The 14182-nt window shown below is 40.8% G+C and overlaps 1 protein-coding gene across 20 annotated transcripts in view; it reads left to right on the forward strand.

The window, feature by feature from the left end:
* The window catches only part of DOCK9 (dedicator of cytokinesis 9), a 106033-nt gene that overhangs the window by 15586 nt on the left and 76265 nt on the right, over nt 1-14182 (forward strand). For 6 of the 20 annotated variants that reach the window (XM_015851513.2, XM_015851521.2, XM_032442022.1 and 3 more), the window contains exon 1: nt 12262-12536. The exons of the other annotated variants lie outside the window; for them this stretch is intronic. In XM_015851513.2, coding sequence (XP_015706999.1) covers nt 12423-12536 — 114 coding nt within the window. In that variant the 5' untranslated portion in view covers nt 12262-12422. Of the gene's footprint in view, nt 1-12261; nt 12537-14182 lie in introns of those variants that run through there. 20 annotated transcript variants of the gene reach the window in all.

The raw sequence follows: 14182 nt of genomic DNA on the forward strand, positions 1-14182 counted from the left end.
TGTGGTACCTTGAAATTCCGGCAAGCTTGTAGTGCCTGCTTGCATACCCACACTGTGCAACTGCAGTTATATGGAAAGCATTCAGAAATATCATAAAGCTGTTGCCTTTATGTTGGCCAGCTTCATTCTTTTTGAACTGAAAGATAAGGAAAAAGGTTTGTGTGTGTGTGTGTGTGTGTGTGTGTATAAACATGCAGGTAAAACTTCAGGGAAGAATATATGTATGTACACAGATGTATATGCATGTATGTATACACACGTGTATGTGCAGAGTATACATGTAGTTGTGTATGCATTTAAGTATGTATACACACATTACTTCGTTTCCAGGAATGAACCTGAACCACCTTTGGGTGCTTAAAATAACTGACAGTATGTGTATTGCCTTTCATGATAGTATTGCTTTCCATAATTTCTTAATATTGTTTGCTATTACAAATAAAATGGCTTCTTCTGTGTATTAGAATCCTCTTTATGCTGTTAGACATCTGCAAGTTGGCCTCATACAGATGGTTATTAGCCATTTGTTAAGCACCGGACAGCGACTACTTCTAATAACTTTTGCAGTCCTTTGAATTCAGAGCCCAGCCCCTTTTCTGGCCTTCCATTACATGAGTAGTTAGATGAGAAATAAATACTCCAGATCTGTTAATTGGGATATTTTTCTACTCCAAAAGTTGCAAGTACTTTTAAATAACACAACTGGGGTCTATTTTTGATGTTGTTTCTTCGTTTATATTTTCCATATAAATATTTATATTTGTATGGCTTCGTCACCTTGGTTAGGCTGAACGTAGCAGTGAAGATAAGTTTCTTCCCAGGATAAATAATTGAAGGCTTAGTGTATAAGATGGAGGGGTCAGAACAACTTCCTGCTCACTGTACTGAGTTGCTGTAGCTTGTGAAAGTGAAAGGTTTCAAGAGTTTACAAGGAAAAATCTGGCCCTTCATTGAGAGATGACCGTCTTGCCAGTCACAGCTGAGCCTTGCTATGGCTTTTGGTGACTCAGACTGGGAACAGTTGCTCCTGATTTACTGCTGAAGAGTGGAAAGCAGGAAAGACACTGCGATCTTGGCAGTAGTGACAAGTTATTTTACAAAGCTTATCTAAACGTATACTAATAACTCTTAATACTTCTTCACACTTTGCTGTTAAAACCTGTTTTTGCCATTTCCTCCTTCTCTAAAGACTGGTTTTCAGCAATAGAAGAGACCTTGCTTCTCCCTAAGAAGCCATTTTGGGGTGGTGAAGACTTGAGGAATTCACTTCCTCAGGAGGGAAGCTGCATGGTCAGTGTGAAAAGAGAATGACAGTGTGTGTCACCTTCCTGTGTTTTCCTTCACTGTGGTGTTTGTTGCAACAGATGCATGTGTGGGTGTATGACTTCACCTATTTATTTGTTTGTGCTGTAGCATATATTACAGCTGCAATTTATTAACTGCCTTTTTGGCTGTTCCTGCTATCTGCTCTGTTTAGCTAGTTTGGATCAAATGTCTCCTGATACACAGCTGTTGTCAAAACGCCAGTGGATTTTAGGGAGTTCTGTGCTGTAACTACACATTGACCCTCTTGCAAAACCACTGCTGAAAATCTGTGAAAATTTCCTGTGAGCAGAAAGTGCTCAGGCAGTTCTCCTGGGAGGAAAAAGCTCCATCCTGTGAAGAAACAAGGAGGCGGCAGTAGTTGCAGTGTATGCTATATGATTTTTTTTTCCCCCCCTCCATTTAATTTGTAATTTAGAGATCAGGAAGCTGTATCTATAATCTTATTAAGTCTAATTAAAGTTTTATCTTAAGCAGGTGTGCTCTTCTGCTTGATGATGAAAGATAAAATGAGGGCTGGGTGAGAATGTCCTTCTTGGGAACACAGTTTATTTTTACCCATCTGAGATTATTTGAGCTTGCAGTGAACATGCCATATAGTTCATACAGGAACATTTCTAGCTTGTGATATACACTTTATCTTATTCATCATCACAGAGTTTGAAAGACCTCACAGGATCTCTATGTTCATTGGGGTATAAACTGATGTTTTTGTAAGATTATAATTTACTTTGAGATAATGCAACTCTTAACAAGAAAATTAATGTAACTGTATTTTCTTCAAATATCCTCCCAGGCCATATTTGTTTTCTGTAAATGTTGAGGAAAATATTCAAATCTGCTTATTTTTATGGTAAGTAGAAGGGTGTAAAACTTATAAGGAATGGCTGAGGAAGCTGTAATGGCTGAGTATGGAGGAGAGGAAGCTGAGGAGAGACTTCATTGCTCTCTAGAACTACCTGGAAGGAAGTTGCAGCTAGGAGGAGGTCTGGCTCTTTTCTCATGTGACAAGGCACAAGGAAATGGCTTTAAGTTGAGTCAGAGGTGGACTGGGATGAACATCAGGAAGGATTTCTTCATGGAGAGGTGTCAAGCACTGGAAGAGGCTGCCCAAGAATAGTGGTGGAGTAACCATCCCTGGAGGCATTTAAGAAACTCACGGATGTGGCATTAAGGGATGTAGCTTAGTGATGGGACTCAGTAGGTCAGGTTGGTGGTTGGATTTGATGGTCTTGAGTGTTTTTTTCCAATGTAAAAGGTGATTCTATGATTGCATGGAAATCAATTACAGTATATAATTACTGTGGTTTTGTCGAATTTCAAAATTACAGTACTTAGTTTTGGTTCTCCTGTGACTTTATTTTAGCCCATTCTCAGCATGTTATTGTGCTATTTCTGATGCATTGCACTATCTTGAAGGTGGGAGGACTTTATTTTTTCATTGCCTTTATTCTTACAGTCGGATTGTATTTTATTTGCAATCGTAGTGTGACCAACAGATATCTAGGAGGTTTATGTTATTCTACCATTTAGGGCCTAAACAACTGTTTACTATGGTAGATACAGATGAAAAATGAGCATGGTAGAATGGTGGTGTAGGTATAAGAAAACCAACAAGTACTAAAAGTAGCTTTGCTAATAAGCTGTTGAGATGTTGAATGAACAAAGAGGGTAAGTTGGCTGTAGTGGTAAGACCAATGGAGAAGACAAAGCTTCTGAAGTGACACAAGCTGAGCTGATGGACAGTAATTTTCTTTTAGATGTCTGAATATTGCAGAAAGCAGCTCTATCTTTGCTTGAAATATATATATAATTTTACTGCATTTGCTTTCCTTGTTGTACTCAATGCTGAGTTTCTCCCATGAAATTTTAGAAAAGCTTAGTTAAACCTATTTAGTAACTGGGGTGTGTGCAGAATGTGGCCTAACAATTTTAATAGTTTTAAAATCGTATTAAACTTGTTGTGGAAAAGACATTAATTTGAATAACAGTTATTACATTTGTGCTTAGGAAATTTCCAAGAAGAAATGTAGGGCATTTTGGAATAGTGTATGTTCAGCTCTAAAACAGATGGATTCGGGGATTTTCTGGAAACAGAACCAGCAGCCCGTTATAATAACTGCAGTTTCTAAGTCCGTGCAACCTGTTGACTTTACAGCAACATCATCATTAGGCCTTATTGAATTTCTGTGTGGCTGCAGTTTCTGTGCAGCTGCTGAGTCATTTTGTTCATAACCAACCGGGACATGTTGAAAGTAGACCCAAATCTGCATATTGGAAGGTTGATTAATGACAGCAGACAGCTGTGTCATTCTGGAAATTATCTCCACAATAGTCATTTCAGTTGGGAAAATTTTGATTTCAGGCTGATATTAAATTACTTTTCTAAATTGATTGTTTTCTTAATTTAACATACAGTGTGCTCATAAAGCTCATTACTGAAAGATCTTATGTCCTTGCTGTCTGAATTAACAAATTACTATCAACTTGCTCCTTCAGAGTGGAAAAGTTCAGTGGAAACCAAATAGAAATACAGAAAAGAGAATGTTGTAGGGACATGAGACTGTTCAGTGAGTGGAATCTTTTTGGTTTGTTTTTTTTGTGTGTGCTTAAACAGCTTATGCAGCAATTCCCTTGTGGCGTGCAGGTAATTTGTGTGGCTTACTCCTTTAGGCTGCAGTCATATCATGCTTAAGCCTGCAATTGTATTAAAATTAGCTTTTATCCATCAGCACTCAGAGCATTAGACCTCATTAGACCTCTTAATAAGGAAGAAACAGACCTGTCTGATTGCGACATCTTAACTGCTGCAGAGCTTCTCTTGTGTCCCTTGTATGAGAACAGTTTTTAATCTCCATTCATCTTTCTGCTTTGGGTAATGAAAATATAGGATCTTATGTGTTGACATGTAGTTTTGGCTAAATCTCCTGATGGATCTTGTAGAATTTTCAGGGTGTTTTAAAAAAACAGTGTGTTTAAAAAAAAACACACTCTTTATGTGTTTTTTTTTAAAGCCTTTTTTTTTAGACTCTGAAGAGAATACTTGAATGTCCAAATGTTGTATCTCTAGCCTTTCAGCAGGAACAATTAGGGAACAAATTCATGGAACACGTGGTTCCTGAAACAAAAGAAAGTCTTTGAAAGATGACTATGAGAAGTTTGTTAGACATAGGTTGGCCAGCACTCAGTGTACTGGTATGCAAAAGACAAGCTTAAACACTGTATACTCAGGAAAAGGTATTGAAGACTGAGGATGAACTTTGGGGATAGTTGTTCAAAGTCTGCATGTTTAAGTTCATCCATAACAAGATAGGTTGAAGGAGCCCAGTGGCCTGGGTTGAAAAAGACCACAGTGATCAAATGGTTTCCACCCTTCTGCTATGTGCCGGGTCACCAACCACCAGACCAGGCTTCCCAGAGCCACATCCAGCCTGGGTGAAAATATGTATATACTTAATGTATAGAAGCAACACAACTATTTTTAGTGAAAACACAAGAGGCCAGCAGAAATGCAAAACTAGTGGGATATTTAACCTTGTTTTTGTGTAACTAATAAACGTGTTAGCTTATTTTGTGAAATAACACAAGCCCAAGTTTAATAATTAAATAAGAAAACTTACATGTCTGCTTAATAACAAAAAAAGCATGTCTTCACAGGCACACACACATGTAGGTAGGCTGAAATATTAATGACAGTCACTATGTTTTACTTGCCAAGAGGCACAAGCACATGGAATGCAGAGTACATATAAGCTGCAATTCAACTGAGTGTGGTACTGGAAGGACTATGATACCAGTATTAGTTAATCCAGAATGAGCTTAATTCTTGCTTTACTGAGTGTGACCTAACCATGGAAACTCAGTGAGCTTGGATTATTTTAGTTAACTTTTCATGTAGCCAATATTCTATGTAGTACCTAGCATACGCATGTTTTACAGAATATGATGAGGGGTGTGGAACTTGGTATGCTGAGGGAGACCCAGGGCACTTGAAGCCAGTCAGTCTCACCAATATGCCCAGTAAGATCACAGAGCATATTTTGCTGAAACTGTGTTAAAGCATGTGAAAAGCAGAGAGACAATTATCAACAGCTCCAGGGCCTGGATGACTTTCTTATAGTGGGAGGCCCAAGCCTGATATTCCACTCAGTGCATGGCCTTGCCTTAGCTGCATACAGGGAGATGGTCGCCTTCATGCTCCTGCTGGCTATTTCTTACACAAGCCATTGGTCTTCTTGGCCACCTGGGCACACTGCTGGCTCGTGTTCAGTCAACTGTCTACCACTACCTCCAGGTCCATTTCCTTTGCACAGTCTTTCAGCTGCACTGGCACGAGCCTGTAGCGTTGCCTGCGGTCATTGTGACCAAAGTGCACTTGGTCTTGTTGAACTTCATCTCCCTGGCCTCAGTCTAGTGATCCAGCCTGCCCAGATCTTTCTGAAGGGCCTTCCTACCCCCAGGCAGATCAACTCTTCCTCCCAGCCTGGTGTCATCTGCAAACTCACTGGGGGTGCACTCAATCCCTTGATCCAGATCATCAATAAAGATATTAAACAGGACACGCCCCAGTACTGGCCGCTGAGGAACACCCCTTGTGAACCTGTCGTAGCTGGATTTAACTCCATTTACCACCACTCTATGGGCCCAGCCCTCCAGCCAGTTCTTCACCCAGCAGAGAACATACCTGTCCAAGTCACAGTCTGCCAGCTTCTACAGGAGAATACAGTGGGAGGTGGTGTCAAAGGCTTTGCTGAAGTCTGAGTAGACTACATCAGCTGCCTTCCCCTCATCAACCAGATATGTCACTTGCTCAAAGAAGGAGGTCATTAGTGGACAAGGAAAGAGTAACTGACATTGTTTACCTTGATTTGTACAAATCATTTGGTGCTGTTTCACATGACATCCTTATCCTTGTCTCTGGATTGAAGAGATGTGGATTTGATGGATGAACTATTTGGTGGATAAGAAATCAACTGAATAGTCACACTCAGAGTTGCGCGCAATGTTGAAGTGAACTAGTGGCAAGTGTTCTTCAATGATTGGTATTTACACTGTTTAGCATCTTTGTCAGTGATATTAACAGTAGTAGTGTCTGCAAGGAGCAAGTTTGTGGACAATGCTAAGCTGTGTGGTGTGATTGACCTACTAGAGGAAAGACATTCTAGGGGACTTCAATAGGCTTGAGAGGTAGGCCCATCTGAACCTTATAATGTTCAACAAGGCCAAGTGTAAGATCCTAAGCTGGAGCAATCCCAAGCACGAATATATACTGGGCAATGGGTGGATTGAGAAAATTCCTACAGAGAAGGACTTGAGATATTGGCGGACAAAAAACAGAACGTGGGCTGGCAATGTGCATTTGCAGCCTGGAAAGCTGATTGTATCCTGGGCTGCATTAAAAGACAAGTGGCCAGCAGAGTAGGGGAGATGATTGTCTCCCCTGTTCCACTCTCATGAGAATCCATGTGCTGTACTGTGTTCAGCTCGGGAGTCCCCAGCACAAGAAGGATATGGAACTGTTGGAGAGCATCCAGAGGAGTTCACAAGGGTGATCAGATGACTGGAGCATCTCTCCTACAAAGACAGACTGAGAGAGCTGGGGTTTTTCAGCCTGTAGAAGAGAAGTCTTCAGGGCAACCACATGATGGATAAAGGCTGTCTACAGGAAAGCTGAAGAACCCTACAAGGAAGAATAGTGATAGGACAAGGAATGGCTTTAAACTAGAAGAGAGTTGATTTAGATTTATGGAGAATATTTGTCACTGTTGAGGAAGGTGAGGAACTGCAACAGTCTGCCCAGAGAAGCTGGGCAACTTCGTCTAGTGGATGATGCCTCTGTGTGTGGCAGGGAGGTTAGAACTAGATGGTTTTTAAATCCCTCCCAATTCAAACCATTCTTTGGCCATTCCTAGAAGGAACAAGTCTTTCTTACTGACTTTTTTTGTGACCTTTTCTATTTCATCTGAATGTAAGGTGTATGGTAAGGAGCTGCCAGGTGAACTGTGTGCTGTATTCCATCTGCTGTCAGCTTACTGAGCCTTTCCCTTGAACGTCTCAGTATATTTTTCCAGGGCAAATGCATATCTGTTAAGCATTTAAGAAACTTGGCAGCTCTCAGATGCGTATAGCTACAAGAGTGAATCTTCCACTGACTTGCAAAATGTTATGCTTTTAACACAGCTGCAAGGCAGGATGCCAAGTGTGGGAGGGCAGTGCTAGAGTATCTCTTACTGATCTCTCCTGGACAACATGCTTGATCACATAAAGAACGAGAACGCGATCCGAAACAGCCAGCATGGCTTCACCAGGGGAAGGTCATGCTTAACTAATCTTGTGGCCTTCTATGATGGAGTGACGGCGTTGGTGGATGAAGGGAAGGCGAACACGATGTCATTTACCTGGACCTGAGCAAGGCCTTTGACATGGTCCCCCATCACATCCTCATCTCAAATTGGAGGGAGGTGGATTTGATGGGTGGACAACTAGATGGATAAGCAATTGGTTGAAAGGCCGCAGACAGAGGGTGGTGGTCAATGGCTCTATGTCCAGGTGGAGGCCGGTAACGAGCGCGTCCCTCAAGGGTCTGTCTTGGGACCGGTGCTCTTTAACATCTTTATTAATGACATCGATGAGGGAATGGAGTGCACCCTCAGCAAGTTTGCTGATGACACCAAGCTGAGTGGTGCAGTCGATACGGTGGAGGGTACGGATGCCATTCAGAGGGACCTTGACAGGCTGGAAAGCTGGGCTCGGGTGAACCTAATGAGGTTCAACACGGCAAAGTGCAAGGTTTTGCACTTGGGCCGGAAGAACCCCAGGCACCTGTACAGGCTGGGAGGAGTTGTCCTTGAGAGCAAGCTCGGCAAAGAAAAAGACACTAGGGGTCCTGATAGATGACAAACTTAACATGAGCCAGCAGTGCGCTCTGGCAGCCCAGAAAGCAAATGGGATCCTGGGCTCATCAGGAGAGGGGGTGTCAGCAGGGATAGGGAGGTGATCGTCCCTCTCTACTCTGCTCTTGTGAGGCCCCATCTGGAGTACTGTGTCCAGGTGTGGAGCCCTCAGTAAAAAAAAGATATGGAGATTTTGGAAAGGGTCCAGAGGAGGGCCACAAAGATGATCAGGGGGCTGGAGCACCTCCCTATGAGGACAGGCTGAGGGAGTTGGTTTGTTTCAGCCTGGAGAAGAGAAGGTTGCGGGGTGACCTCATTGCAAGCCTTTCAGTACCTGAAGGGAACTTACTCCAGGAGGGGAGTAAAACTCTTCGAAAGGGCTGATAATAGCAGGACTAGGGGAAATGGTTTTAAGTTGAAGGAGGGAAGATTTAGGTTGGATGTTAGGGGAAAGTTCTTTACTAGAAGAGTGGTTAGGTCCTGGAACAGGCTGCCCAGTGAGTTGTGGATGCCCCGTCCTTGGAGGTGTTCAAGGCCAGGTTGGACGGGGCCCTGGGCAACCTGATCTAGTAAAGGTGTATGTTTTGGTGGCCGCGCTGGGCAGGGGGGTTGGAGCTACATGATCCTTGAGGTCCCTTCCAACCCGGGTAATTCTGTGATTCTGTGATTCTGTGATTCTGTGATACAGATGACAGCTAGAAATATTGGCTTTTAATAGTGGTTATTATTCTACTTAAGTGGATCCACGTTTTCCTATGAACTAGTGTCCTAAAGCCAGAACTCACCATACAACCAAAAGACCCCAAATAAGAAAACTGCAGGAGAATGAAGCATCAAAACACTGTTAGCAGTCCATCCTTCCTTTTCTTTTTAGGAAGTTATCTGTTAAGAGGTACTGTGAGCTATGAGGGCTTTTAAAGATCCCCAAAAGAGTAGAGGGGAGATCTGGTGTTCTAGTAAATTAACTTATTTTCAAATTGATAGGATCTACTGACTTAAAGCAGGATTATTCTTCCTCTTTCTCCCCTTGGTCCTCTGTTGCTACAGGTTAAGCAACAGTCCTTTTCCTAAAACAGCTGACAGAGCTGAGTTTGACTGTAATGATAGCAGGTGGATGCAGTGAAGGCTGATGTTGGCCACACAGTGGGAATTATTAGAAGTGGAATTAGAGTAGTTCAGTTGGAAGGCATCTACACTGACTTTAGTTTAGTAATCTTGATACAGAGTGTAAATGGGACTTAAAGCTAAAGAAGTCCCCCTAAGGTACTCCTGTTTTTAATCTGTTTTTGCAGTGACACTGCATAGGCATCCTTTATTCCATTGAAGTCCAGAGAAAATGCCAGTTCTCTTTGTTACTGTCTGTTCATTAAGTTATATTTTTTATTAGAAAAATCAGCAATTGGAATGAAAAGCGATTGAAAGTGTAAGAGCGTGTATATGGAAAACTTGTCTTTTGAGCAGTAAATCTGCTGGATGAAACAGTGAGATGTCCTGGGTTATACTGAGGACTCTTTTTACCATGTAATTTTGTCATTACAGAGGTAACTCCTTCAGGGAAAGTAATGCAAGAAGGGAGTCAAATATTTGACACTTGAAAGTAATGTAAGAAGTACTGTGGGTAAAACCACTGTGGAAAGTGAAGTTCTTCAAGTGACTGTATTTTTGAAAAGATGAAATGTGTTGTTCCCATAACAATGAGTTATTTTTCAGGTAGGTCTCTATTAGCTAATAATTTCCTGCAATTCTGAGAGCTGCATTGGAAATGCGGTCGAGTAACTTCTGTACAGTGACAGTCTTTGTATCTGTGTTGTTATATTAGCCAGAAGAAACTTTTTAGAGGCATGGTATTTTTAACTCTTTATTAGTGTGGTTTTGGAAGTGCCTTCTGTATAATAAGGCTGTGCATTTCTGGTTTCAGTGAAGTATAATCATAACCCATCGCAATGAACCAAATGCCTGTTTGGCAGCTGCATCCTCAAGTAATGGTATAATTTAGTCTAAGCTGTGCTGTGCTTCCGTTTTCTGAAAACAAAAGGAGCTGGTGCAATATAGAAGTGTAACTGTGTTCTTGAACTATTGTCTAACTTGACTTAGGCAGGAAGATCTGTTTTTGTAAATTTGAATAAACTGCTCGTTTCCTTCTTTTAACTCTTAAAGGAGCTTTGTAGAGTGTTGCTGTCTAGAGTGTTTAATGTTTAAAATGTTTAAAAGGCTGCTTAAAAAGTGTGTTGACCTTAATTCTAGAGAATTACTAATCAGTAGTTCTCTATCAGTACTTTTACTATCAGTAATTCTCTAGCTAATCAGCTAGAGAAAAAGTGTTATAGGAAATCATGATTATCTTGATTAATATTAACTATATTGTTTCTCTCTGTGGACTCGTTGAAAATGGGCAACTGTTGTGCGTGGGGTGGGCAGGCTGTTGGTCAGACTCTGCACTTGGTCACAACTGCAGTAAGCTGAAGGAATAATAGCATTTTAAATTATGCCTTTGGAGTAAGAAATGTGTTCCTGAAGATGTGCTTTCTTACAAATACCTGTCCAAAAAGAGGGTATTAGAGCTTCTCTACAAGTTGATCTGCTTTCTTCATATTAAGGTGACTTTTTCTTTTCTGTAAGAGATAAAAATTGATGTCAGGTTAAATTTAGGATGTCAGTTACACTGAAGTGAGATAATTAATTGCCCCAGGAAGTGGAGCAGAGTTAAGAACTGAATGAAAGTAGTGGCTTAGTTTCCAAAACTGTCTTGTTGGATAAATGGACGGAGAATCTAAATTAGAACCTAAACTCCCCTTTGAAATTGAATTGTCTCTCAGATGTGGTTTTTTTGCAAGTAAATATGACCGCTGTTATAGGTTTGCATATTTGGATTATTGATTATTGCACATTTGATTATTGATATTAGGTTACAGTTTTCAACCTGTTAGTGTTGAAAAGAAGCAAAACTAAAACCAAAATATCTCTTTCAACCCAAATTAACATTGTTCATCAGTTCACACTGCTTCAGGGGGAGTTTAGCATACAACTAAGTATTAAAACTACTACACGAGGGCGCTATGTTAGTCGAACTTTCAGAATTATCAAAACAGTCAACTAGGCTGCTTACGAAATTGCTTTGCACTTTGGCTAAAGAGCTTTGTGACAATGGTGCTGATAAGTCACTGCCTCTTAGTTTGGGAACGAGCATCTGCTGAGCAGTACCTCTGGGTACCAATAAAACATGAGATTGTGTTGGTATAAAAAAGCAAAGGTGAAGCATGGCTTGAGTTCACATTACATTTTAGCCTGGAGATGGAAGATGCCAACCACTAAGTGCTGTCTGGTTTTGAATTGTGAGGCCAAGAGATGCTTCTGCAAAGCTCACGGGACAGGGAAGATCCTCTGCTCCATACTCTGGTGTCATCAGAAACAACAAAGAGGCCACACAGAAGGCAAAGGCAATAAGTGCTGGCTGACTGCTCCTCCTGGCTGCAGAGCTGAGGTTTTCTCAAGTGACTTCATTCAAGATGTGTGAAGATTTTGTTGCATTGTCTTCTCAGCGTTTTCTTGGCAATTGGTGATCAACATCTGAAATGCCGGAGGGCTCCAAAGAGGGAGGAATGAACTGACAGAGCCCATGTGTATGAGATAGGAATGAACTAACTAGCTTGAATCAGTGAAGGGACTGAGGGAGCCCCCAACCCCCCTCAGAAATCAACTTTTCTATCACAGGCATTTAAGGTGCATACTTGACTAGAGGCTGGCTGTTGATAGTACTTCAGTAAGTGATACTAGTATCAGAAAACAAAAGCAAAACAACTTTATACTACTAAAATAGAGAAGAAATTTTACAATAAATATATTTCAAATTACCGAGTCCTTTATTAAATAAGTGCCATAAAAGCCTTGGACTGTTTCACACGGTCATTTTAGGAATGCACATTCTCTTTTGTGTTTGATTCATAACTGTAAAGCATTAAAACGGATCCACCTTCTTTTTTTTTTCTCCCCCAGAGGAATACAACGTGCTTGGGGGCTGGCCTTTGTCTGTCATGCATTCCCATCATGACAGACTTAGCAAACTGCAGCTGAGAAGTTAGACCCGTTCATACTTTCTGCTGCTTGTGGTGGGAGAAAGCTATTGTTTTCACTGGATCACTGGCATGTTAATTATTTTGATGCCAAAACGCAAACAGTTTTGCTGTTCTTCGTATTTCCAATTAAAGAATGCAGGCAAGGACAAACAGGAATCCTAAAAAAGACCTCATTATAGAATCTCCGCAGCAGCGCAAGGATGCGGGTCTTTGTGAAGCAGAAGCGGACAGTCCTGTGGTAGTGCTGGTAAGAACTGTTTGAACAAGCTGTCTCTACCCTCTGGTAATTTCAGTCCTGTCTGAAAAGCTGCTGAATTTGCTGCCGATGAGAAGTTCCAGTGCACTTACGTGTGTAGGTGTATTTCAGTTTTGTATTCTGTTCTTTGTGTATCGCTTGCCTTTTAAATTAATTTTAACAGTTCTGGTCCGACACTGATTCCTCAGAGTGTGATTTTGGACCTCTGTTTTCTTACCAGCTGTTTTTCAGTTTCTGTTCTGTCTAGTGTAGCTGTTTAGTACTTCAAACCTAGTGTGAATACTACTCACCTTTCAAAATCCATTCTAGCAATTAAAGTATACCTGAACTCTCTGAAGACTGTGTGTGTAATGGTAAAGTTTTCTTTACGTTTTCCAAGATCTGTCTAAATTCAGGTGTACTTAAGCTAAGGGTGTGATTCTCCATGTTTTCAATGCACGTTGCTTGGGAATTTAAAGTTTTTAAGTAACTTCAAGTGAGGGGGAAGGGGATATTCCTGTATGTGAAGGAGATGATCAAGTTAAATCTTTATATATATATATATATATGTGTGTGTGTGTGTGTGTGTGTGTGTGCGCGTATATATATATATATATATGTAGCTACACGTAGTACTGTTGGAGTTGTAGTAGTGTAGCAAGAGGACGTAACAAGCAAGCAGGAATATATCCACCAGCTGACTGTAGCCTGGGTAATAAACCTCTTCAACCAACAGAGCGAGGGTTGTTAAACATGTGTAGGTAGAAAGAGGCACGTAAATCATTCTTACTAAAATTCCAATTTTATTTAACAATATCTCATACCTAATTGCTGTGTAAAAGGCTGAAAGTCTCCTCTTTCTGTCTCTGGCTGTACTTGAATTTAGTGGGAGCTGTGATCCTGACCTGTGTCCCCCAGCCCTGATTTAAGTTCCATACTATGTGCATTTAAGGCTCAAACATTTTGGCGTATGTACTAATGTACATCTGTAGCTTCATGGGAATTATTACTGTACATAGCTGGAAGCTTACATGTGCGTTTGTAAGACAAAGTTTCTTCTCCTTTGCACTGCTTTTTTTTTTTTCATTTCCCTCTACTCAGAGCAGTTGTTAGTAAAACATGTTTTTTCTGCATGGGTGTGTTCCGATTTCTGGGCCAGATTTTCATCAGTACAATATGAGCTAATCTTGTGTGCGCTTTCCTGACTTTGGAATGTTTAACTTTATTTAGAACTGTTTTTATTCCCCCATGAATACTCTGAGAGGATATTTAGTGTTTCTGCAGATACGCGGAGTACTGCAGTTGTTCAGTGACCGTATGCACTTAGGAAAAAAAAAAGAATAGGTTACTGTGTTTAATCATAACCATTTACAAAAGTTATCCTTTTAATTTCCTGGATACTGCTTAATTTTAATATTCATGGGTTCATCTACCACCACTGTTTCCCATCTTTTTTGCTGTTTTCAGGTAAAGTGGATGCGCTGAGAACAAAGGTCAATATTTTAAGGGAGAACACTTCGTTTCCACATAGGTCACATAAAAAGTGTCTTTGCTTTCCTTCCAGTTGCTAATTTTGTCTTAATCTGTTACATATATAGACAAGCAAATAGACGGCGTATAATTATAGAAGGTATGATATCCGTTTTTGCTTTTTTGGA

The sequence above is a fragment of the Coturnix japonica genome, chromosome 1 (assembly GCF_001577835.2).
Source record: "Coturnix japonica isolate 7356 chromosome 1, Coturnix japonica 2.1, whole genome shotgun sequence".
NCBI lineage: Eukaryota > Metazoa > Chordata > Aves > Galliformes > Phasianidae > Coturnix > Coturnix japonica.